This window comes from Vipera berus (genome assembly GCF_964194415.1).
Source record: "Vipera berus genome assembly, chromosome: 11".
Classification (NCBI taxonomy): Eukaryota; Metazoa; Chordata; class Lepidosauria; order Squamata; family Viperidae; genus Vipera; species Vipera berus.
The window spans coordinates 19,036,688-19,061,356 of NC_138214.1; the positions used below are offsets into that span (position 1 = coordinate 19,036,688).

General features: G+C 46.2%; 1 protein-coding gene across 3 annotated transcripts in view; it reads left to right on the top strand.

Moving 5' to 3' along the window:
- The window catches only part of STARD8 (StAR related lipid transfer domain containing 8), a 56,068-nt gene that overhangs the window by 15,320 nt on the left and 16,079 nt on the right, over positions 1-24,669 (top strand). The window contains exons 2-5 of one of the 3 annotated variants that reach the window (XM_081336851.1): positions 13,272-13,342; positions 17,552-17,606; positions 18,821-20,139; positions 24,046-24,219. In XM_081336851.1, coding sequence (XP_081192977.1) covers positions 17,559-17,606; positions 18,821-20,139; positions 24,046-24,219 — 1,541 coding nt within the window. In that variant the 5' untranslated portion in view covers positions 13,272-13,342; positions 17,552-17,558. Of the gene's footprint in view, positions 1-13,271; positions 13,343-14,550; positions 14,588-16,640; positions 17,033-17,551; positions 17,607-18,820; positions 20,140-24,045; positions 24,220-24,669 lie in introns of those variants that run through there. The other 2 variants (XM_081336853.1, XM_081336852.1) reach the window with 2 other exon arrangements.

Genomic DNA, 24,669 nt, shown 5'->3' on the forward strand with positions numbered 1-24,669 from the left:
GGAAGGAGATTGCATAAGTTCCTTTCACTTCCTGACTAAAGATAAACTAATGATTTATCATTGAGCCACCATTAATTTTCTTCTGAGGTTCTTCGTTCCCCTCCCTTCCTGCAGAAGTGCAAAAGAATCCTTTCTCCCGTGTTGCCTGGAACCACTGAAGGGAATCCTGTTACTGAGGAAAGAGGATGGCGGTGCGTGGTTGGACAATGTCCATCCCGTCCTGAGTAGGCTTCCTAGAGCTCCTGCTGTTCTCCCCTCACCCAGTTGCTGCTGTTGGCTGCCTCCTTCGTCCCAGAAGGGCACATCAGCCCCGCCGTTGACTTTGAGCAGGTTGGCTGCCGGCAATGCCAGCAACTCAGTTCATTAGCTCAAGAGCTGGAACTGGGCCTGCTCCGCTGCTGGGACGATTGTACAGCACTTGATTAGCAGAAGGCTTTAAGCTGATTGTGCTGCTTTTCTGTCCTGCGGGTGCCAGCTGCACTCTAGCAACAAATGGCCCCTTTGTGGAAAACGGTCAGCAGGGATGTGACTGAACAGGTTGCTTGTTCTCGGGGCCAATCCAGCGAATCTCGGCTGCTGGGAGCAAGTCTGTTTCCTTCCCTAGAAGGGCAGGTGGCAAAAATGGGTGGCTTCTTGTTCTTCCAATCTGGATGGAGTTTAGGATTTCTCAGATCCACCCTGTTTTAAGACACATAAGTGCCACTGAGAGTGGGAGGGAAAAGTCACACGTATCCAGAAGGAGATACAAGAATTGAGGCTGTGTTGAAGGTGAGCATTTGGCAGTTGTCAAATTCAATTATCCTTCAAATCCTGTACTTTGATTTTTAAAAAACTGTACCTCTTCATCAAAAAAGTGCACAAAAATATATACCTGAAAGTTATGTAGAAAGAGATATTATGCTAGGGAGAATCATTAGGAAAAGTTAGATATACAGGCACAGTTGCAAAATATTTGGTATTTGGAGACATTTTATAGTAAACATTTCTCTGAACTAACTTGAATCCAAAATGTGCCATTTAACCCAGAATGCTAATATGTATCTGGTAGCCATTTTTAGGTTGTTCTTTGCTTGCCCAGAAAGTTCATTAAAAGGAATTATGATTCTCCTTTTAACCTCCCTTCCTGTTGTGTTGCAAGCAGAAGTTTGTACCAGCAAGTTCTTCTTGGCAGCACGTGAGTGATGGGCAGATTTGCCAGGCAAAATGGGCACCGTCATTGCATCGTCTGGAGAACACCTACGGGTGGATTTTTTCCCTTTTGACTGGTCATCCGTGGCAACTACCATTTTCCTCTAAGGCTGAACTTCTGACTTGCATGCATTTCCATCTCTCCCATGTTCTGTGCTATGGTAGAAATGGGTAATTCTGAAAGGGGGGGATGTAATTGGTGAGATTGCAGAGGAGCAAGGAAAGCCCTTGGCACTGCCAGCAGCTGCAGCAGCATTATTTCCTGCAGAAGAACATAAACTTCCAATGTACTTTTCCAAGGAAAATGTTCTACATGCTCTTTTCTTTTTGAAAACTGAGAAATGATGGGGCAGGAGAAGAAAAAGAAACACTGTGATGCCTTCCAACCTTAGTGCAATTAACTTGTATGTTAAAGTGACGTGTGAATTAATGAAAACATTCCAAGACTACTGAAAAATACTCAGCCAACCAAATGAACAAAATAACCCGCCCTTTGTCAGAGCCCCTGGCCTGCGTGAGCTTTTCGCTCACTGTGGACTGAAAGTTGGTGCCTGTCCACCATCCGACTTGCGATCATTTCCCGGCCCTTTAGCAAGCCTCTCCCGCTTGATTTTCCCCCCGCAGTCACCTGCCCTGCCCTTCCGCACTGATGGCTCCTGATGTTACAGATGTGACTCAACGTGTTTCTCATGGATTCCACTCATATTCTCCTCTTGTCCATCCCGGTCATCATATTTTGCAGTGATCCCATTTCCACATCCGTTTCCTAAGTTCTGTTCCCTTCCACTGCCTTCCACTGCCAAGGCCAGGAGGGACCCTGGATTTCTCTGGCCTGAATGGTCAAATGAACCCAGATGGACTCGCCCCCCCCTTTCAGGTGGGGAGCCAGTGGTTTCTTAGCGGATCTGGAGAGTTCAGTATTTTTCAAGCTATCTGAAAAGAGGTTTTTTAAAATAACATTCTTAATATTTAGCAAACAGCACGTTGTCTGGGTCCATGTATTTAAAAAAACAATAATAATTATCCTAAACTATGTTAATTAATCGCTCAATAGTCTTCTTCTTACTAGTATATATTCATTGTTACATATCACAGTCCTTTCTCTGTAACTCGTTTTTCTAGCCGTTGATAAAAATTATCTCATGTTCTAAAATACACTGAATCTTCTTTATCTTTAAAGTCAATCTATCCATTTCTGCAGTCTAAAGTTTTCTTAATTAGTTCTTCAATTGGTAAGTTTTCATTTTTCCAATATTGGGCAATGCAATGCTTGCTGCAGTTAGTACATGTAAAATTAAATATATACAGACTTTTTCATAATTTGCTCCTATTATTCCTAACAAAAATAATTCTGGCTTAAAGTCTATTTGTTTTTTAGTCACTTTCTCGAATCATAAGTGTATTTTTGACCAAAATCTTTTAGCTTTAGGGCATGTCCACCAGATATAGTAATAGGTACCTAGCTTTTGCTTGCCTTTCCAACACTTGTTTGAAGTATTTTTAAACATTTTTGCTAATCTCACTGTTGTTAAATGCCACCTGTAAAACATTTTACATAAGTTTTCTTTATATGCCACTGCTTTCGTTAATTTATCATTTCTTTCCCACAAACTTTGCCAGTTTTTAAATTCTACATTATGTCCAAAGTTCTTTGTCCACGTTATCATTGTTTCTTTTACTTGTTCCTCTTGGTTGCTAAAAGTGGTTCTACAAGCTAGGTCTTTGGGATTTTTCTTGTATTTAAAAAGTTCCTGTCTTCTGGCTGCACCTTCAGGTTTGAAGCTTCTCCCTCTCTGCTCCCCTGCAGCCTGAGGTTACCTGAGAAGCCAGGTTTTTTCGGCAATGCCTCAACTCAGTCTGGGGACTATTAGCTACAGCGGGCTCAGGAATGCCGCCAGGTCCTGCCCAGCTTCTTTTCTTGTTGCAACTTTATTGTTCCACACTCAGCTCACGTTTAAAACATAAGTAAGGCATCACAGGAATGCGCGCTTCAAGATGTTTATTGCAGCTCCCGGTGTGTTCTTGGAGTGGAAGATGCCCTCTGCCCCCTTGGGCTTCCCTGACATTAAAACAGGAAGTGATTAAAAAAACAGCTCTCCTGGACTTACCTTGGAACTGTTTTAAAGGAAAAATTTTTTTTAAAAAAGCTGCTTATAAACAGGAAATAATTGCTAAAAATATTACTTGCATGATTTCTAAAATCTTAAACACAGCTTTGTTCAGACAGAAGGAGAGCCAGCCGAAAGATTTAAAGTCGGTGGAGCAATCTGTCCTCCACAGATCTCTTCTTTAAAGGCTTCGGCGGTTTCCTAAAAGGCAGCCAAATAAAACTAAAAAAAAATTCCAGAACTGAACTGAAAAGAGCCAGACTCCTCCTCAGAAGGTCCATCCTGGCTGATCCTGCAGGGACCCAGCCCTTTTCCTTCCTGCAGAGGGAAAGGGGGCTGGGAGGTCTTGGGCCTTGCTATGCTGCGGTTGGCTGGCTTGTGGAGAGCAGAGTGGCACATAAAAAGGTCAGGTAAATAAGGAGGTTGGCTCCTGTGCCACCTTCACCCAGTGGGTTCTTGGTAACGTACAGGAGCAATCTCACATATGAGCGGCTGGAGTGGGTTCCTCAGCCGAGCTCCAGTCGCCCTTCTCTGTACATTTGGTGAGTCAGGGATGGACTGATGCCAGTAAGTCCGGCTAGCCCAGATGCCTAAGCCTGCTTTCAGGATGTCAGTTTGGCCATCTGGTCCCCCGCGCATCCTGTTTGGCAAGACTCCTTGCATTCTTGCCAAAGCGACCTTGTCTTTTGATGCCCTCCTGTGCCACAGAGGGAGGAGGCTTCTAGTTTTGGGGCTACGGAAGGAGCTCAAAGAGATGCCTTCCTCCAAACCTTCCACGGTTGCCTCTTCTAGTCTGAAGGGGCCCTCTTGGCAGCCTAACGCCCTGATTAAGAAAAAGAAACCAACTCGGGGGCTCCACGTTTTGGGGAAGCAAGGCAGATTGTGTTCCCATTCTGTGCGCCATGGGAAGAAGATCTCATTCTGAAGCATAAAGTCTGCCTGAGTGTTGATTCCGTAAAAACTGTTTACACCCTTTCATTTGCAAATATGGGCTTTGTTACAGTGTGTTCCTCCTAAGCTTGGAGTCTAGCCCTGGAGTCCTAGAAGAAAAGCTGATGGTAGAAATCATAGAACATAAGAATCATAGGGCTGGCTGGAGTTGGACGTCTGCTACGAGGTGCCCTTACACCATTCTGGACAAATGAACGTCCAATCTTTTCTTGAAGACCTCCAAAGATGGAGCACCCATGGCTCCAGGAAGCAAGCTTTCCCCCCGATTAACTGGTTTCACTGTCAGAAAAGTTCTGGGCATTAACAGGCTTCTACACACAATTCAAAGCGCACTGAAGATGTCTCCCTGAATGGAGATGAAATGTTTGCAGCCAAATCACCATGCTCAGAGATTAAACCAACAGCCCAACTACCAACCCGAGCTACTAATATTCAAACACATCTCAGGCTTCTACCCATTACTTTTTGTCCTGGCCTCTGGTGCTTTGGAGAGTAAGTTGACTCCGTCTTCCCTGTGATATCCTTTCAAGTATGGGAAGATGGCTATCACACCTTCTCTTCTTTGGTCAGGCCAGGGCTCTGCAATCTTGACAACTTTAAAATTTATGGACTATGCTGGCTGAGGAATTCTGGGAGCTGAAGTCCACAAGTCTTAAAGTTGTCAAGGTTGTAGACCCCTGGCCTAGGCATATGTGGTTCCCTTAACCATCATATGGTTTAGCCTCCAGACTCTTTATCTTTGTTGCTCTTCTCTGTACTCTTCTAGGGTCTCGACATCTTTTGTTTATTGTGGTGATCAAAACTGGACATAGTGTTCCCTGTGTGGCCTCATTAGCATGGTATAAAGCAGTATTATATTTCTAGGCTTGTTTAAAGATCCTCTTCTTCTCAGTCAAGCCGCAAAAGCACTTTCCTGTAACTCCTGATTCAAGAAGAGTAGCCTTTGCATCTCGTTGATTAAGTCCCTCTTGTCATAAAAAAAAATCTAAAGAGAGGAAGAGTGCCTTTAGATCTACAAAACTTGCCAAGACATTGGACTAGAAGCCCGCCAAGGTCCCTTCCATTCCTGTTGTTCTGTGTTCTAAGACTTTGCATTTTAGTTAATGTGACATCATTTTGGGAGCACCATCAGGTAGGAGATACAGGAGTATAGCCAGCCGCATCAACAGGCTGAAGAACAGTTTCTATCCATGGGCTGTCAGGCTCCTGAATGGGAAATAACTCCATGTATGACAGACTTGCGGGGCCGGCGCGTTATGCAATTAGTTCACATAGTGTAATAAGATGGTGGGTTTGTTGTCACTGTGAGTTGGGGGGTGTGTGCACGAAAGGAGACTCAGCCAATCTCATTGTACACATGTTGTACTTTGACAATAAAGGTTGATTTGATTTGATTTGATCTTTTTTTGGATTTCCTCGTATGGTTGAGGATTTTGAACCCGGCAGTCTGGTTGCTGGAGGAGCTGAGCCATTGCAAGTACAGAATAGGGTGGGGCTATTCCAGCCAAGAGGCTTCATTGTGATTGTGGGGATATCGCCTTGCCTTTTTTCATTTTCATTCCTACACATCCTACCCTTTGTAGGATTTCAATCACTATGGTCCTCAATGAAATTTAGGTAAAATGCTGCAGTTACCTTTCATGAGCAAGTTGAATTGGTAAACAGATAAAATGCTTATCTGCTTTTTATTATAATAGGCAGATAAATTTCTCTAGTCTCCTTTGCCTACATTTCATACCTAGATTTCCCTTGAGCTAAGATGACACTCTTCATACTTCCATTGCCTAAGGTGACTATTTGTTATGGGTTATTTTTTAAAGAAATTGATCATATTCGTATCTGCATGTCCATAAATGAAAAGTTGTTGAACCAGGGCTGCTTTGTCATTCAACATAGCCAGTCCAATTCTGAGCATGGTTATCATCCCTCTTGGTAGCTCTGCCTCAGATGGAGTGGGCAGAAAGGGATGTTTCTCCAGCAGAAGCTGAAGTCAGCCACGGAGAGGCTCCCAGAGCTGTGGGGTGGTTGCGATGGGAACTCACCTTCACAGTCCTCTGGCTGGCAGCCCCTAAGAGAGGATTGGGTTGGGCTGGCAAGAACAGAGGCTGAAGCCCTCTTCACATGCTGTAATCTCACATGAGCAAGTCACCTTTGCATAGTTGCAAAAAAGTGGGCATTTTTGCCTTCCCACTTTCATTGCTTGAAACAGTCCTCTACATTGCCAGGAGAAGGGAAATGGCCTGAAACTGGATCTCCATGTAGATATTTTATTTGCCAAATGATCTGCAGCTGTGGCTTCACTGAAGGGTGGTCTCTCTGATGTCATTGATCCAGGAATAGGATTAGGTGCAACTGGACAGCTTGGTTATTTGAATAGTTTATGGAATCGGGGGGAGGGGGGAGATATGCTGTGATGTGCAAGTGCGTACGTGTGTTTGCATGGAGCCATAATGTGTCATATACATTCACAAAAGGTTGAAGATGTCTTTGAAAGTATAGAGGAGATGATGTGGAATTCTTTCAATAGAAAATATCTTCTTTAGGACAATTTTAGAGTCTTTTCTCAAGTTGTTTTAGCTCCTAGATCAGGGGTAGGCAACCTTGGCTCTTTTATGACTCGTGGACTTCACCTCCCAGAATTCCTGAGCCAGCATGGCTCAGCTTGGAAACCTCTCCCTTTCCCCTCAGCATGGCTGGCTCAGGAATTCTGGGAGTGGAAGCCCACGAGTCATAAAAAGAGCCAAGGTTGCCTACCCCTGGCCTAGATGGCCCATAGAAGCCAACAAATTCTAGTTTCTGTTTGATGCAGGAATCCAAACTAAAGCATCCCTGACTGATGGATGTACAGCCTCATCTTGAAGAGCCCACCACCCCTGTTATGAATCTGTTCCACTCTTGCACTGTTCTTATAAGGAAGATTTTGTTGACCGTGATGGCATTCCAATATTTTTTTAAAAAAAGAAACACTTGGTTTTGTCCTGAGCTAAATACTCAAAAGAGGTGGGCTTGAACTCTGAATGCATTGCATACTTCTGCTGTCTTAAAAGTGATTCCCACTGCTTATTGTTTCTGAACTGCATATCCTGCACGGATCATTTCAGCAGTTAGGATGTCATCCAGTTGCTGAATGAAGTAAGTGTGAGGCACAGGAAACCAGGAGCCACAATAGAGTTCAAAGGCATTACAGGTTTATTCCATGCAACCTACACACAAGCAGCTAATTTACTAAATTGGCGCCCAATAAAAGTCAATGGACTTCAAGGAGGCGGGGGAGGACTGGACCTGGGTCTCTGATGGGGGTGTAACGATTCCAAGCTGCTGATGCGTTTGACCCCTCCCTTGGACTCGGCTAGGTAATCTTCTGCAGTGACTCCTTTTACTCCAGGAGACACAGTTGCCCCTTTCCCCACCTCTTCCCCTTCTTTGCCTTTGTCCACCTCCTCCGGTAAATAAAGTGGGGCTACAAAGACTGTGGCACGGGGGGAGCCATGGAAGGAACCCAGAGCTATCTCTTCTTCTGCTTGGTAGCTCAGATGCGGTTCCTCTTGGAAAGAAGGCAGCCCCCTCCATGGAAAGAACTTATGGAGCCGAAAGCTCACGCTATGCCGCTCTCTTCCTAGATTTAGAGCATAGATAAGGTAAAGGTAAAGGTTCCCCCGCACACACGTGCTAGTCGTTTCCAACTCTAGGGGCCGGTGCTCATCTTCGTTTCAAAGCCGAAGAGCGAGCGTCTGTCCAAGGATGTCTCCGTGGTCATGTGGCCGGCATGACTAGACGCCAAAGGCGCACGGAACGCTGTTACCTTCCCACCGTAGTGGTCCCTATTTTTCTACTTGCATTTTTACATGCTTTTGAACTGCTTGGTTGGCAGAAGCTGGGATGAGTAACAGGCACTCACTCTGCTACGCGGCACTCGGGATTTGACCTGCCAAACTGCCAACCTTCTGATCAACAAGCTCAGCCTCCTAACCCACTGAGCCACCGCGTTTTACATAACCCTATGATTTAGAGCATAGGGTTATGTAAAAATCTTCCTAAAAGTCAGAATCTAGGAAAATTGATAATCAGAGAGTGGGTGTATTCCTGCTGTGAGTTTGTTTGTGTCTGACTTGATCTGGTCTGGTATCAGCTACCTGTGAAATGCTGGAATTGAGGTTTCTATGTGTTTGTGAAAGGAACCAGGTTCACAATTTGCCTAAGCCTTGAACTGTCTTTCCTTCAAAGCGAAGGAAGTCACCGCAGCCTGTGGCTACATAAACTTGCTGATTGTTCATTCTGCAGGAGAACTTCTTTGGTCAGGGCAGAAGGTTTCTCAAGGCTTCGGAAGCAGATCCAGAGGAAGGAAATAGGGGGAAGAATGGATTCCGCTCTTGCTTTCAAACTTATCCTAACCCAGTTTTTGTCTTCCAGTTCTTGTGAACCTTGACTCTTCTTTGGTCTGTGTGAATGCTTTCGACATCATAGGCTTTTCTCCACTGTTTGTTTCTCAAAGATCCAGCAAAATTTGGTTATCTATACTACATAGAAACTATTGGCAGTAATATCTGTATTATTTTGCTTTAGTAAGCTTTGACAATTCAGCAAATATTTCAGAACATTTCCAGTTTCCAAAAATGTTAAATCCTTATATATCAGCTCATCTCTGTATTTTCAGGATATTAACCACCACCCTCATGACCCCATATGGAGTTTAGTAAGACTTAGAGCAAGTAGAAAGTGATTAAATGTCTGGAGAAATAATAGACTTTTGCCTGCTACAAAAGTGATAGCCAATTAGCCCTCCGGGGAGCTGCATTCACTGAAATAGCTCTTCCCTGGTTCAACCGGACAGCGTTTTCCTTAAGCCCCATTTAAATGCTGAAGAGACTGGCTGATCTCCCACGCCTGTCTGCAGTCGGCCTCTGGAACAGGATTTCCCGGTGCCCAAGTAGGGGCGATACGTCAGCCTTTCCTAGGATGCGTGCATTCTTTGCACTGAACAGAAGAGCATTTATATTACTGAGCTGTAAAATAGCTCGCATTAAACATTGGGAAAGCCGTTTATTTTAGGCCCTGTGAAAGCAACAGCTGGTCCTTAGAAAAGTCTGCCCACATCTGCCCACTCTCCTCTTTCACAGTTTTCCATGATGTCAGATGTAGGCTTTTTTTTAAACACATGACTTGACTGTGTAGCTATTTTAAAGGAGGAATTTAGGATCTTTCAGTTAAAATTCAGAGCCTGGGGGGGGTTGATGCTCTTATAGAGGCGGAGACAGAGTGAGGCTGGCTAGATTGGTTCCTTTCTTTGTTTCTTTGTGGGTAGGTGAAATATAAAACAGTTGGGGTTGAGGGAGGGGTAAAGAAAGTGAACTTGGAATGAAGAAACAGAGTACTTATGGGTATTTGTTGTTAGTTGCGAAGTCGTGTCCGACCCATCGCGACCCCATGGACAATGTTCCTCCAGGCCTTCCTGTCCTCTACCATCTTCTGGAGTCCATTTAAGCTCAGGCCTACTGCTTCAGTGACTCCATCCAGCCACCTCCTTCTCTGTCGCCCCCTTCTTCTCTTGCCCTCAACCTTTCCCAGCATTAGGCTCTTCTCCAGCGAGTCCTTCCTTCTCATTAGGCGGCCAAAGTATTTGAGTTTCAACTTCAGGATCTGGCCTTCTAAAGAGCAGTCAGGGTTGATCTCCTCTAGGACTGACCAGTTTGATCGCCTTGCAGTCCAAGGGACTCGCAGGAGTTCATTAGTCAGTAATGTTCATTAGTGACAGCTAATTAGCAAGCTTAACTTCAAGGAAGAAGCAGAGAAGAACTTTGTCTTGGTCCATCTGTGCAGATGCAGGAGTACCTAAGTTCTTTTGTTTAGAGGACGCTTGTCAAAGTCTCAAATTGCAGTTGTGTGATTGCACAGCATGGCAAGCAGTCATCGGTGTGAGCCGGTGGCCAAGCACCCAAAACATCATGTGACTGCACATTTTATGATAGTTGTGCTCACCATGCTGTAAAATACCGTTTCCGAGGCTGTCGTAACTGAATGGTTGTTAAATGAGTGGTGATGTCAAGAACTTCCTGTATTTGTTCAGGGATGTGTGTATATTTGTGTGTCCATACAGACAAACTGTTTACAATGAAAAAGGGTAGCGTCAGTCCCACACAATGGACTGTGCAGCGTGGGCCGGGCTCGGATCCCTTGGCCCGGGCGAGTGGCTTGGACAGCCTTTGACGCTGGTGTCCAAAAAAGCATATTTTCCCCCATTTGCCCTGCCCCAAATGTCTTTGTTTTTGGCTTCTGCAGGCCGAGGAACTAGTTACAAAAACAAATGTTGTTCCGATAGTCTCAGCCAAAGGCCGGCTCCCTCCTCTTTTCCTGCACTCTTCCCCCCCCTCCCCCCCCCCGGCTCCCATCCAGGGCCCTTGGAAGGCAGGAAGGAAATGCCCCGCCGGAGTTCACATTCCCAGGGCTGATGTGAAGGAGAGTTCAGCAGGATCCCAGGCCGGCCGGCTCACCCGCCCAGCTGCTCGGCGGCTCCGCTGCTCTGGCCGGGTCTGCAGAGAGGCCTTGCTTTGCCCGCTTCCCCCAGTGGGTGCCTGGGGGCAGCAAGCAAGCTCTACTCCAGGCGGGAATCCTGGTTTTCAACCTAGCTTGTGCCTCTGGGAGGCCTGGATGGTGGAGCCGAGACCTGCTGGGCTTCTGATCCGCCTGGAGGCGCTTTTGTCAGCAGCAGCTTCTCCTCCAGAGGGCTGAGGCCCCGTCTCCCCTCCGCTCTGACTTGGGCGCTTATGTCTCTGCTCTGGGAAATTGGTCTTTCACTTGCTGAGAGCTCTGAGGATCTCAGAGTAGTGGGGTTCTTTTGACCGGGTTTTTTGGAATATTTTCTTTTTCAAAAAGTGGATTTTATTTACCCCAAGACCACACAGTGATAGGCCGTCTGCTCTGTTTGCCAGCCAGGAGACTCTCTTGCATGCGGAGCTGGGAAGAGGGCGGAGGTCAGACGCCACCATACGGGTAAACTGTATCCCAGATCCAGAGTGTACGCTCAGGTATTCCTTCTGAAAAATCAATGAGGACTTAGTATTAAATTAATATTTCTGTCTCCAAGCAAATTGTGCAAAAAAAAAGTTGTGAAATAGCTTTCCTTCAGAAACAGATCTGGGCGGCCATGCAGCTATCACGTGCCCTGAGAAGCTACTCCTTGGACTTCAGATTCTGAACCATCAGCCTCTGCGGACTCTGCAATCGGTCCAGTTGGCCTGAGATTCACAAGAGAGCCGCGGCTGGCAAAAGCCCTCCTGGTCTTCCAGAATCGCCTTAAACAGGCAGAGTTGGGAGGCCTTCTTTTGCTCCCTCTTGCCCCAGCTTTCTCTTCTGCCGAACTCTGGCAAGGGCGTGAATTACTTTGCCTTGGTTTGAGTTGCCATGTTGCCTTCGGGTCTTGTTCTAGTGATTCGTCCCAGAGTTATAAATGGTAGGCAGCTCTTGAGCCCAATGGGAGAACTTCACCTAGGAGGCCACGCGAAGGAGGCAGGGCAGCAGATGGCCTCTTGAACACACACACACACACACACACACACACACACACAGAGAGAGAGAGACACACCCAATGTCTCTGAGCTAAGAAGAGCTCCTGCCAGGGCTGGCCCAACAATAATCCAGATTATTGTTTGCACAATCTTTTTGAGGGAATCGTAGACGTATCTTGCCTTGAGAAGGCTGATTAGGACTCGTGTGCGTAAAGATGGGTGTTCTGCTACCACTGCAATGATGCTGGTATTATGGACACAGTGAGGACAGCCGTGGCTCAAAGTGCCGTCCTGGGAAGAGGGGTTCCTGTTTGTGGCCTTTTGAAGCAGCTCCTCTTTCTGGAAACCCAGAACAACTTAAGCAGGTTTCTTTTAAATCCTTGCATTCCGTTAAGCACAGTGACCCCTGGCTGTGAAGTGGGCTTCCGCTTATAAAATGCCACAAAAGCTAACTAGCTCCCCTGTCACCCAAATTCCTCCCACACAGTGAAATGGGAGAAACTGGGTGGTCTAGATCCTGAAGCTGATTCTGCTAATGTTGCCATACTTTGTGCACACACAACTGAAATTGAATCCCGTTGAACCCAGGGAGGATCACTTTTACCAAGATAGAAGCACTGAATCGTATTGTAATGGGTAAATTGCATTTTGGCATTTTATTATTAGCAGGCATAGCAAAGGGCACTGTGGATTCTGGGCGTAGGAATAAGGCTCCTACCCAAACTATGCGGGTTTTACTCTAAGGAAAAAGAAAGATTGCTATTTTCATATTAAGTAGTCCTGAGTTGTGTGGGTCATTAAATGGAGCACTGAGTGCCTCAGGGGTGAGGGAAGCCCAGCACAGACCCAGGACTGCTTACCCTAACCTCCCCCCAGAGACACCTCTTGGTGCACTTCCTGCCCCTCCCTTGGGTCTGCTTGCCCCCCCCCCGCAAGCCTTAGCCCTGATTGTCTCTCTCTCACACACACACACACACACACATATATAGCCCCCTCCCCCTTCCTGACTTTCTTCTGAAGAGCTGGGGGGGGCTCCCGCATCTCTTTGTTCTGCAGCCACACAGAGCAATTGCGGAAACGGCTGCCATGTTCCCAGCTCCTGGAATTCAGTGCTCTTCCAAAGATAAATTGGGTGGGTGGGGCCTGGGGGTAGAAATCAAGCCTGGGGGCACCCAGTGGAGGGGATGGGGGAGATGGCAAGGGGGGTCCATGCAGTCAGACATAAGGGTGAACAACCTCAGGGGCTCTCAGTGGCCATCACGTTGAAACCAGGTGGTAAGTAGCTTTAGGGGGGTGGGGGCTGTCCGTGGCAACTTCGAATGGTCATAAACTGAGGACTGCCTGTAGTCCAGAGGATATTCACCTGACTCTTTCCTCACTGACCTGCAATTAATGCCATTATTTTTGCACTGCTCTCCTTCTGTTGTTTTCTGTGAGATACCCTTGGCAAATGCAAAGAATTGTAAAGAATTTCAGGGCTTTTGCTGCATCGCCCCCTCACCCTCTGTTGGCTTTCTTTCAGACGCCGAGGCTAAGGAAGGTCCTGCATGGCTGCAGCTGCTGGATCCTTTCACTATGCACCACTCTGTGAAGGTAAGAAGCCCTGTGAAGGTAAGAAGCCCGTCTCTGCAGGGCCAACGGGGATCGTGTGTCCCCTGGGAGAGTCAGTGCTTGTCACACAGTGGGCATGCCGGTCATTTTGTAGAAAACAGTCACATCCATCCTTGAAGTAGCCAGATGACCTTTCTTTGCCCCTTAGATCAGGGTTCTCCAAACTTGGCAACTTTAAGACTTGTGGACTTCAACCCCCAGAATTCCTCAGCCAGCATAGCATTCTTTCTCCTCCGCACAGTCCCAGTAAAAACACATCTCCTTTTACTTCCAAAACTTCTATTAATTGTAGAAGTTCGAAGCTGGAATGAAAAAGGAAATACTGTTACGTATGTGAAATGGAGAGTCTTAAGTTCCATTCAGGTCGGTCAACAATTCTTTAAAGTTTTAGAAATACCAATGCATTTAATAATTGTTTCTAATTGATAGTTTTGCTTCAGTGATTTTTATCTATCTCACCACTGCTTTGTTGCTAAATTATATATTATATATAAATTATATATTTCCAGAAATGTGTTGGGATGATTCTAAGGCACGTCTGCTCTGTTCCTGCTTCCCTCTCTTGCTCTGCCTCTTAGGGACATAACTCAGGCACACTTGCTAAGCTGCAGAAAAATCAACCTGCTCCGCAAAACTTCCACTGTTTTTGCCATCGGGGGGGGGGGGGGGGCTGGGCCATCAGGACTCCTTTTAGCCAGTTCCCACCTGTTGCCAAGGTCACAGCGCCAGAGAATGACTTGTTATTACCTTTCAAAACACCTTCAGGCCAGCGGATTGGCTCCTGATGCACTGGGGCATTGGAGTGGGGTTGGAACAATGGGAAATTAGCTTAATGTTTTGCACAGGAACTTCAGATTCTGCCGGGCTTCTCTGCAGTCACTTTCTCTCAGTAAAAGATCCTTTTGGAATAACACTTGTTTCAAGAGTCACGCTTTCCTGAGCAGATAGCTGAGGCAGGACCTTGCAATAAGACAACACTATCCACTCTAGACAATTTCAAACCTCCGGGACCAGATGGGTTATATCCCAGAGTTCTGAAGGAATTGGCAGACATGAACTCAGAACCACTGAACAATATTTTTCAAAAATCCTGGAATAACAGGAAATTATCGGGGGACTGAAAAAGAGCTGATGTCATTCCTGTCTTCAAAAAAAGGGGGAGAAATGGATCCGGGAAACTACAGACCAATCAGCCTGACATTAATACCTGGCAAGATACTGGAAAAGGTAATCAAGCAACAGATCTGCAAACACCTACAAGCAACTAGAAACCAAAATGGGTGTGTCAAATCAAATCAAATCATGTCAAATAAATCTTATTTCATTCTTTGAGAAAGTGTCTAAACTAGTAGACCAGTGAAAGAGACTGGACCCCTCTTTGTCTACAATGGTATAGGATTTCCTTCTTGGGTGGGAGGTTGGACCGGAGAGCCTCAGGGTTCCTTCCAACTCTGTTACTCTGTTCTTCTTTCTATGGTCATGTGTAAGGTCCCTTCCAATCCTATTATTCTGTGTTCTATGTTCCGTCAGCTTCACTGTAGTATCCACAGGAAGACACTCCTTCCTGTTACCCTCTTGTTTTTTTCCTGCTTCCTTTTGGATTATTGGCCTCCTCAAGAAATTCTGTCACCCTGCCCCACTTTGCAGCCCAGAGAGAAAGGGAAGGGGGCCTTGGCTTCTGTTGGAGGAGCTTCACTCCTTGCTCTGAGCCAGACAGTTGCAGCCAAGGGGCAAAATTCAGCACAAAGAAACTACACCATCTGATCGTGGAATTTTACTACTTCTGATCTAGATCCTGTTCTAAGGACAGGACTAATGTCTCTCTTCTTGAGTTTCCTTCTTCTGTTCCTGCCGCTTTGTCATGTTGCTTTTGCTTTCTCTAGACTGTTGCTTTGAAAGTCAAATCAATGTTCTACTTTGCCAAGACCTGCTAATAGTTATATTCTATTAGCATCTGTTTAGGGACAGACGAGGAAAACCTTCTCTCGGTGATCATTTGCCAAAAGGTTTGTGCATATGCAGACATATTTTTCTGGAGGATGTTGGGTGGCTTTAAGAATAAGATAAAAAAGATTGAATCAAAAACTTCAAAGTGCTTTTGAGAGAGTAGTGCATTTGAGTGAAAGTAGCAATGAAATTTGTCAAAGACAAATGTGAACGGTCAAATATAAAGGTGCAGAATCCTGGATTCCCTATCTGGCAATCACATTTCCAGAAAGGATCTTGGAATTGTAGTTGATCACAAGCAGAATGTCAGCAATGCAGTGGGGCTGCAGAGAAGACCAGTGCAGTTGAAGGTTGCCCCAAATATGGGATGTAATTGCTCCACTTTGTTCTGTTTTAACTACTCTCCCTTTTAAGTGCTGAATCCTGTTGGGAGCACCAGACTAACAAAATTCAGAAACTGGAACAGATGCAACAAAAGGTTGCAGGGGTGGTGAGCAAACTAGCAATTTACGTCTTGCAACGGAAGACTGGGGAAAATGGGTATGTGTACCTTGAGGCAATGACGGTCCTGTTTCAGTACCTGAGGAAGTTCTCCAGAGATGAAGGCCAGGTCTAGTTCTGCATCACCCCAAGTGCAGGCAGCATAATGACTTCGGAAAGAGCGGGGGGATTCCCTTGTGGGGGGCAGGACATCCATCTATCTGGGGTGCTTTAGTTTGGACTCGTGCCCTGAGAAGAGAATTGGCTTGGTGAAGGCGCTGTTGAAAGATTGGCAAAGAAAAAGGAACGGGGAAATCGCCCGCGGTTCTCCTGGCTTTCCCTGAAAATTGAAATATGTTCCTGGATATGCTGAGGACTGAAAGATTGCTCAGCCACTTAGCATCAATCTGATGAAAAAGTGTCGTCTGAAGATCAGTCTAAACAAAAATACAGTAACCATGAATAGTACAATAATCTGGTTAAGAAGGAAGACAACGACAATGAATAAAACTGAACATTAATAATATCCCTTTGGTATTCTTCCCTCTCATTAATGTATTAATCTGGCCTAAAACAATTATAGTTCCCCTGGGTGGTATGCGATACAAACTCGGATTGTAAATTTGAGAAGGCCTTAACCTTGGCCAAAGTGAAGCTGAAGAGTGAGGTCAGTTTCCCAGCTCTGGCCCTGCGCCAGGCATGTTGGGGGCCAGAGCGCTAATGTCTTCGCTCTGTTTTTCCAGTACTGTGGACATTCTAGTGGCAGGTTCACAGAAATACTACTGATTTTTAGAATAAATGTTTGCATTTACCGTATGTGCTACTAAAACTCTCACTGTGTTTACCTGTTTGTTTGTACTCTCAAGTTAGCCCAAACAGCAAATTTTGAATTGTATACCTAAAATCCGCTACCTTAAAGAATGGCTTTGCGGTCCACTCAGTCATCCCGAGGTGGCCACAGCGGAGTGTCTTGATTCTGGCCCAGCCTCAGTGCTCCCCCCACTGTTGAGCCTCTCCTTCCTTTTGCAAGCTGACCAGGGAGCTTTCTAGAAAGTTTGGATTAATTTTGACCCCTGAGGAAAATGACGATAATTGGAATGATGCTGGTTGCTTTTCCTGATTCGTTGTTTTCTGCCCGTTGTGCTCCTTTATTGTCCTTTTTCCTTATTCCAGGTTAATGCTGATTTTGATTGGATTTGATTAGAGCAAAAAGCGAGGCCATAGTTTAAAATATAAATCATAAAGGTAAGGCCAGTGGAGCTGGATGCAAAGGGTTTTATCGAGTCCTCAGACTTTTTCTCACGAAAACAGAGGTGGAATCACGGCCTGCGCTCCAAAGGCACCCAGAAATGATGCTTTCAGCTGAGTTGAGTGGCTGGGAAGGAGAGCGACCTTTTCTCACGCGGGGCTTCGAAAGCCTTTGCTGGCACAAGATGAAAAGGCCTGGCAGTGACGCCTCTGAGTGCCTTGAAGCTTCTGGCGCTGGAGGGCGAGAGGCCCACGAGCTGGCATCTGGTGGGGGGAGGGGCATAAGTCCAGCCCACCCCGTGGGGATGAGCCTGCTTCTCTCAAGTGTGTGTGTGTGTGTGTGCGTGATTGTGTGTGTGTAGAGCCTTGCCTGCTTCCTTTATCACCAGCTGTTTGCGTGTCAAGTGACAATGGCCTAAAACAAGGGCTGGTTGTTTTTAAATAGCATGACCAACCTCACGAATGCCGCTGGGGCTGAACAAGCCGACTGAAACGGATCTCTGTTTTGCTTTGCAGGAGGCTCATGACTCTGAACTCGATGAAGCTGGAAGTCCACTTTCAGCAGAAACAGGTAAGATGCAGCCCGGGGCGCAAGATGGGGCTGAGAATGCAGTCCGTGTCCCGGTAAAAGTTGGACCCAGGTCTAGTCCAGAGGGGAGCAGGCTGGCTGATCCTTGCCACCCCCACCCCCTGGCTGCCCCCTCCCCGCATCCTCTCCAGATGCCCTTTGAGCTGACAGGAAAACTTCCCTAGGGTATCCCCCGCGGAGCTCAGCCGGACAGTCCCGGGCCTCAGTTCTTGAGGCCCTGGGAACGAGTCCCGGGGTGGAGAATGGGACGGGCCCTGTGGGGAGCGGTGGGCCTCAGATGCAGAAACTAAAGTTGTACTTACTTAGATAACTTACATCCTGCCTTTTCACTGGCAAATATAGTTCTCTGTGCACATTTTTTACTTAATTTTGCCTGAATCAGCCAGTTTCCTGAACACTGAAACAAACGTGCTGGGGACTGTGACTCAAATCCCCCCTAATTGTTAGTGCTAACCAAGTTTAATATTCAAGTGAATGATTTGGCCTTGTCTTTAACTATCCAGGTTAAGCAGGTTATGTAAATACAACAAGTGTGGCAAACAGTTAATAAAATTGTCAAGTCAAAAGAAGCCAGAAAGCTTGAGCTAACATAAAATTCATCTAGAAACAGGAGTAACCAGTGTGAACAAAACCATCAAAGCAAGAGACAGAAGGGAACAGAACATAGAATAACAGGATTGGAAGGGACCTTGTGGGTTTTTTAGTTTGAAGCACAATCGGGGATCAACCATCTTTCTAGAGACCTCTCCCAATTTGAGGATTGCCAAATTCTCACAAGATTTCTGTATTTTTAATTTGTAGTTTTGTAGTCCCCATGTTGCCAAAAAAGTACATGAACATCCAACATCTGTCTTTCTTCTAAATTATGATCCAGAGCTTTTGAGATCACTTGTATGGAAAGAAAACTAAAGTGGATATAAATAATTAAAATATCTGTCTTTTGCCCTTTCAAAAGCACCACCAATTTAGCTGGACTTTCCGTAATGACCCTGGAGGTTCTCTCGCCCTTCGGCTTTGAGTGAATGGCAAGGGATGGGATGGGCAATCCAATGTAAACTCTTCCGGATTACTTCTTTGAATCAATTGTCCCTCGTCTAGTGGGGGTCGTAAAATGATGCAAAGAGGCCGCAGTTCCTTTAGAACCAGTCTTTCCCCACCCAACTGTCCAATGACTCCGATTTCTGTGCTTGATCTAGAATGAAGACTTGGACGATGAAGACTTCTGCGCTCTTGGCGGACGGTGGGCCTCTCAGAGCAACAGCGAAAGGTGGCCCCAAACTGACTCACAGGAACACCCCGGGGAGAGCTGGCAGAGCGGCTCTGCCATGAGGAAGTTTTCCAGCCAGGAAAGTGTCCTCACAGACCTCAGTGCTGACTTGGAGGCCATTTCACTCCACAGCACCAGCAGCGCCAGTGGGGCCTTCGCTCTTGGGGCCGAGGCGCCCCTTTCGTCCTCCAGTCAGAACTCTCCAACCTTCCCCAACCCGCGTGGAGGCTCGAGTAGCCGTTCACCAGCGGCCCAGTCTTCAGATGGAAACAGCAGGGAAAAACCCAAGAAATGTCAGACACGGAGTTTCCTCAAAAGAATCGAATCTCTGAGAAAGAAGGACAAGGAGAAATTGGACTCCGCTAAAGCTCCAGACGGAGACGGGACTCGCATCGCGCCTAGTTGGAGCTCCCCAAAGGACGCCAAGGCACCTACCTCTGGGACGCAGGTTGCAGGAGGAAACGAAAAGTCGCCTTCTTTCTACAGCACAGGTGTTTGGACTGACCAGGCTCCGGCCTCAGTTAAACACAAGCTGCCGTGTGAGCCTAAATATGGTAGTATTTATTTAGAGGATTATGAAACAAGTCTGAACAAGAAATGGGATGCCAGAACGTGGGATCACCAAATTGAATTTAAAAGAGATTATTTATTCCACATCCCAGGGGATTACAAGCCAGGCACTTTCCCCAGATCTCTCTCCCTCGAAAGCTTGTGTCCTTTGGAGAGCGGCTGTTTGGCAGACTGGAAATCGACCCCCAAAGCCTCAAGTTCTTCGGCAGGTGGCACTGGCGTCAGCAGTGGTGTCCACGGGAGCAACTCTCCTCGTGCCCTGGAACGCCAACCAAGGAGGCCTTCGAGCGCTTTGACAGGTAGCTGCACCAGCCTCTATGATAACGTTCCTGACTTTGGCAGTGGAGATGATCTCTTTGATCTGGACCAGGAAATGATTTATGAAAACCTAGATGACATCCTGCAGCACGTTTGGGGACTCCAGCAGAAAATAGAGCTCTGGTCAAAGGCGGTTAAGTTGGACACGGAAGGTGAAACTATTGGGGTGGGGGAAACGGAGGAAGCAGATTCTGGCGGGGAGCCCACCAATCTGAACGTGGAGAACTGCTCCATCTCTGACATGGGTACTTCCACCAGCGACTTCGAGAGCATGGCCAACTCTCTGAATGAGACGGAGGATCCCGAAATGAGGGAGCGCAGAGACTCTGGCGTGGGGGCATCACTTACAAGGCCTTGCAGGTAAGTCTGGGAAGAGTTTAGAGGCAACTTTTGGGGGGTGATTAGGAATCTCGTGATCCTCTTCTCTCTCCCTAGGAAAGTCCATCTGATTGCTGCTCAGGGTTGTGATGGAGTTGTGTAGCCTGTGCGTTTAATAAAGAGCAATAATAATTTCAGATTTTTGCTCTTCCAGTCCCCCCACCTAAAGGTGGAAATACCGACCGGGTCTACCGGGTCCCTGTTCAGAATTGGGATCGGAGCCCCTCGCTCTCGTTCAGTGGCCATGGATGATGATGCCCCAGTGCCGTCTTTTGGGGGATTCTTCTCTCTCCAAATACTCGCAGGATATACTGTCTGTTCTCAGGACAGAAATTGTAGTCTTGGATACTGTACGAAATTCAACAAATTTCTTTAGGGTGAAGTTGAGATTTGGCAATATGTTTAGTATTGCATGTAAAAAGAAAACTATCTACAGTTCAATGTCATGAAAGATCAGACATAAACTTTAAGAATTTTGTGGGCTTCAAATCATTTTGCAAAATTATTTACAATGATGCTTAATTATTTATTGATGGATTAGAGTTTTGTCCCAATCAGAAGGCAGATTGAATAAATGTCCCTTCTAATTTTATCCCAGCAACATCCCTGTGAGGTAGGCTGTGCCAAGAGAGAGCGATAGTTGCCGTGGCACCAAAGGCACTCGCCAGTCTAGGGCAGCCTTTATTTATTTATTTATTTATTTATTTATTTATTTATTTATTTATTTATTTTATTACATTTATATACCGCCCTTTCCCGAAGGACTCAGGGCGGTTTACAGGGTAATTAAAAACCAAGATACAAAAGTTAAAAACAAGTTTAAAAAGAAATTATATTTGTCCCTGTATAAATAAAACCCCAGTTAAAATAAGATTAATCCTCAGCCTGGGCCAGAGAGCTCAAAGAGCCAGGTCTTCAGGTCCCGGCGGAATGAACGGAGGTTGGGGGCAGTCCTCAGCTCCACTGGCAGCTGGTTCCAAAGGGCAGGCGCCCCCACTGAGAAGGCCCTATCCCTGGGTGTCATCCGCTGGCAATCTCTTACCGGTGGGACCCTGAGAAGACCCTTTACCCTTTACCCACTGCACGACGCCTGGCTTGGCAGCATTTCAGGCTGGAGTCGGGATGCTTGTGGGGACCTAAGACTAGGAAAGGTGAGGCGTTTCTGGATCCAAGACAGAGTCGACTTTGAATGGACTGTCACAGGCTGGTCCAAGACAACTAAACTGAGTATGGTCCCATTTTAATTCAATTAAAACCAAATGAAAATAGTGATAGGATTATTCTTCAAATATTGACTTAAAAACCTGCTCTTTTTTCACTTTAAAAATACAGCTCAGAATCAACTTTGGGATGACTGTGGAGGCTTTGCCACTTAGGGGAAGGGAAGCTGGTGGCTCCAGACATCAGATGGTATTGGGGCTGCAATTTCTGATCACCTTTTCAGATGCAAGAGACACTCAGTACTCAGAACTAAAGAACAAGGCAGCGGCCCTAGCTTCTTCTTTTCAAATGCAAAAGTCACATTGCTTTTTGAAAGAGTCACATTGTTGAAGGAGGAGGGAATGGCTGATTTGCACTTCCACCAGATCCTGATTTATCTCCTCTTCACCTGCAATTAAGACACTCCATTTACGCATAAGGACCTGCCATCCAGAGTGCAGGTGGTTGATCTGATGATCTCCCTTTGATCAAGGGAGGTTGTACGTTCTCAGCTGCAGCGTCTCTCGATGCCTTCAGAGAGGGTCAGCCAGCCATAATCCCCTACCAGGAGTTCTCCATCTAATCCTGTTCAGGAGTAGACCTGTTGAGCAATGGACAATGAACAGCCCAGCTGTTACTAGTCTCTTAGAGGCAGAATACTTCACCTTTCATTTGAGTTAGACTAAAAAAAACAAAATTTAAAACATTTCACAGCTGTTTTCCATCTATAAAAATAATATTTTCCAACTTGTTTTTCTAAACCAAGCTGAAAAAAAATCTGGCAATTTAACAAATGCTTAATTAATCAATAGTTCATAGCAAAGGTACATGTTATGAGACCTTGTGCTTCCAGCTACCCCTATTTCTAGTTTTTTTTTTCTCCTTGTGGCATATTATTCAAGTCTTTGCCCATCTAGAAGGGGTCTTGCCCCTTGCATCCCTGGCCCAGAAGGAAGCCAGATTTGAGTGAGGCTTTCTGGTATGAATGCTTGGCCACATCACCTTCATTCCGTTCTGGTTAATTTTTTGTTGCCTTTGATTTTGAAACAAAAAGGTCTGGTCTTAAATTTGCACTCAGGCGGGATCAGATGTTCAGACATCAGGTCCTGCTTCCTCCCTGGACAGAAAGCTCGGCTCTCGGATCAGAGGCCCCTAGAGAGCCCTGAGTCAGAGGCTGCTTATCCCGAGCAGGTCAGGTTAGGCGCTTTCCATCTCTCTGTCCTGGCTTCTGCTCCAGGACGTTACAGGGGAGGACATTCTTCATTAAGGGCAGAATCAGTTGCTTCCATTGCAGCTGGCAGTGACAAGTCATCCCCCAGATCTGTGAATTACCTAATTTACTCATGATGTCGCTCACCCCACGGGCCAGGCAACACGAGTTCCCAGCTCCACCCAGCCTTGCGTAGGCCAGCCTATGGGATTGGGCAAGCACCTCCTTATGGCTAGCCACAAATTGCACAGACCACAGAGTTCTCTTGAGGAGCCCTTCTGCTCTTATGTCCACCCACAGAAAGAAATGATCTGAAAGACGTGGAACTGCATCTGCGTGGAGGGGAGCACGGAGTGGGTTCCCTCAAGGTTCTGTCTTAGGTCCAGTAGTCCTCAACATCTTCATCAATGATTTAAATGGGAGGTAGAAGGAATACTCATTAAACCTGCAGACAGTGTCAAGCTGGTGGGAAATAGAAGGATCTTGACAGACTTGAGCATTGAATCCTAACCAAAAAAATGCAGTTCAGTGGTGAGAAAAGAGAGGTTTGATACTTAGGCAGGAAAAGCCAAATGCACAGGTACGGAATAGGTGGTACCTGGCTCAACAGCAGTAACTGGGAGGGATCTTGGTGTCCTAGTAGACCATCATTTGAGCCAGCAGTGTATTGCAGCTGTGAAAAAGGCAGCAAAGTCCTAGGTTGCATCAAGATCACAGGAAGTGATAGTACTAGTGTTTTATACCAGGGCTTTTCAACCTTCTCACCCATTGTACCACTTTTAGGATATGGCCATTTCCGAGTACCACCAGTCACCTAGCAAGGTGTCAAAAACTTGATGACCAAAAAAAAAAAAGGAAAAAAGTGATAAAGTACAGGTAGTCCTTCACTTACAGCAGTTCCCTTAGTGACTGTTCAAAGTTACAATGACACTGAAAAAAGTGACCTATGACCATTTTTCACACTTATGACCGTTGCCGCATCCCCAGGGTCATGTGATTTACATTCGGATGCTTGGCAACTGATTCATATTTATGATGGTCACATTGTGCCTTTTGGAACCTTCTGACAAGCAAAGTCAGTGGGGAAGCCAGATTCACTTAACAACCATGTTACTAATTTAACAACTGCAGTGACTCACTTAACAACTGTGGCAAGAAAAGTCATAAAATGGGGCAAAACTCATTTAAAAAATTTCTCACCCCTCCCCCTTTTATATCCTCTCTTCTCTCCCCCTCTTTTATATCCAGCAGTTCAGCAGTTCGATCCTGACCGGCTCAAGGTTGACTCAGCCTTCCAGCCTCCCAAGGTCCATAAAATGAGCCAGATTATTGGGGGCAAGATGCTGACTCTGCAATCTCTTAGAGAGGGCGTTAAAGCACTGTGAAGCAGAATATAAGAATACGTGGTCCTGCTAAGCAAATATAACAGCTCATTAGATAAACAAACAACGGCTTTTCTCCTCCTTGTCCCACCTCAGGAAACTCCGCTGGCACAGTTTCCAGAACTCCCACCGGCCCAGCTTAAATTCGGCCTCCTTGGAGATCAGCCGCCAGTCAGCAGCTCAGCTCAGCCTTCTCCAGAAGTGCTCCCTTCTCCGCCTCACAGCCATCGTGGAGAAGTTCTCCGTTCCCCACAAGCAGTCCTGGGCCTGGTAAGTCCGTGAGGACAGGAGGGCCTCTCCTGAGGCGCTGAGGGGCTTGAAGAAGAGCAGGGCCTCAGTGGCCTTGACACGTCCTCCCTCTGGGGGTGCTTCTGTTCCATACGTTTTGGGCTCTCCTTTCCGTGTGAGGCTGCGTGTGGTTCAAGGTGGCTCCTAGAATTGCCAAGTTAGAAGGCACCTCAGAGGTTTTGTGATCTGACTCCTTCCTTGAAACGGGACTTGCTGAACAATTTTAGACAGATCCAGCTTTGATTTGAAGCCCTCCATCTCATGAGATAACCTCCTGAGACAACCTCATGATGTTTATTGTTAATATATTCCTCATAATATGTAAATCTACTTCTCTATAGTGTCAACTATTGGTTCTCTGGGCAAATACAGTAAATTCACTCCTTATTCTAAAGATTCTCCTCTCAGTTATCTATCTGTAGACTAAACAGA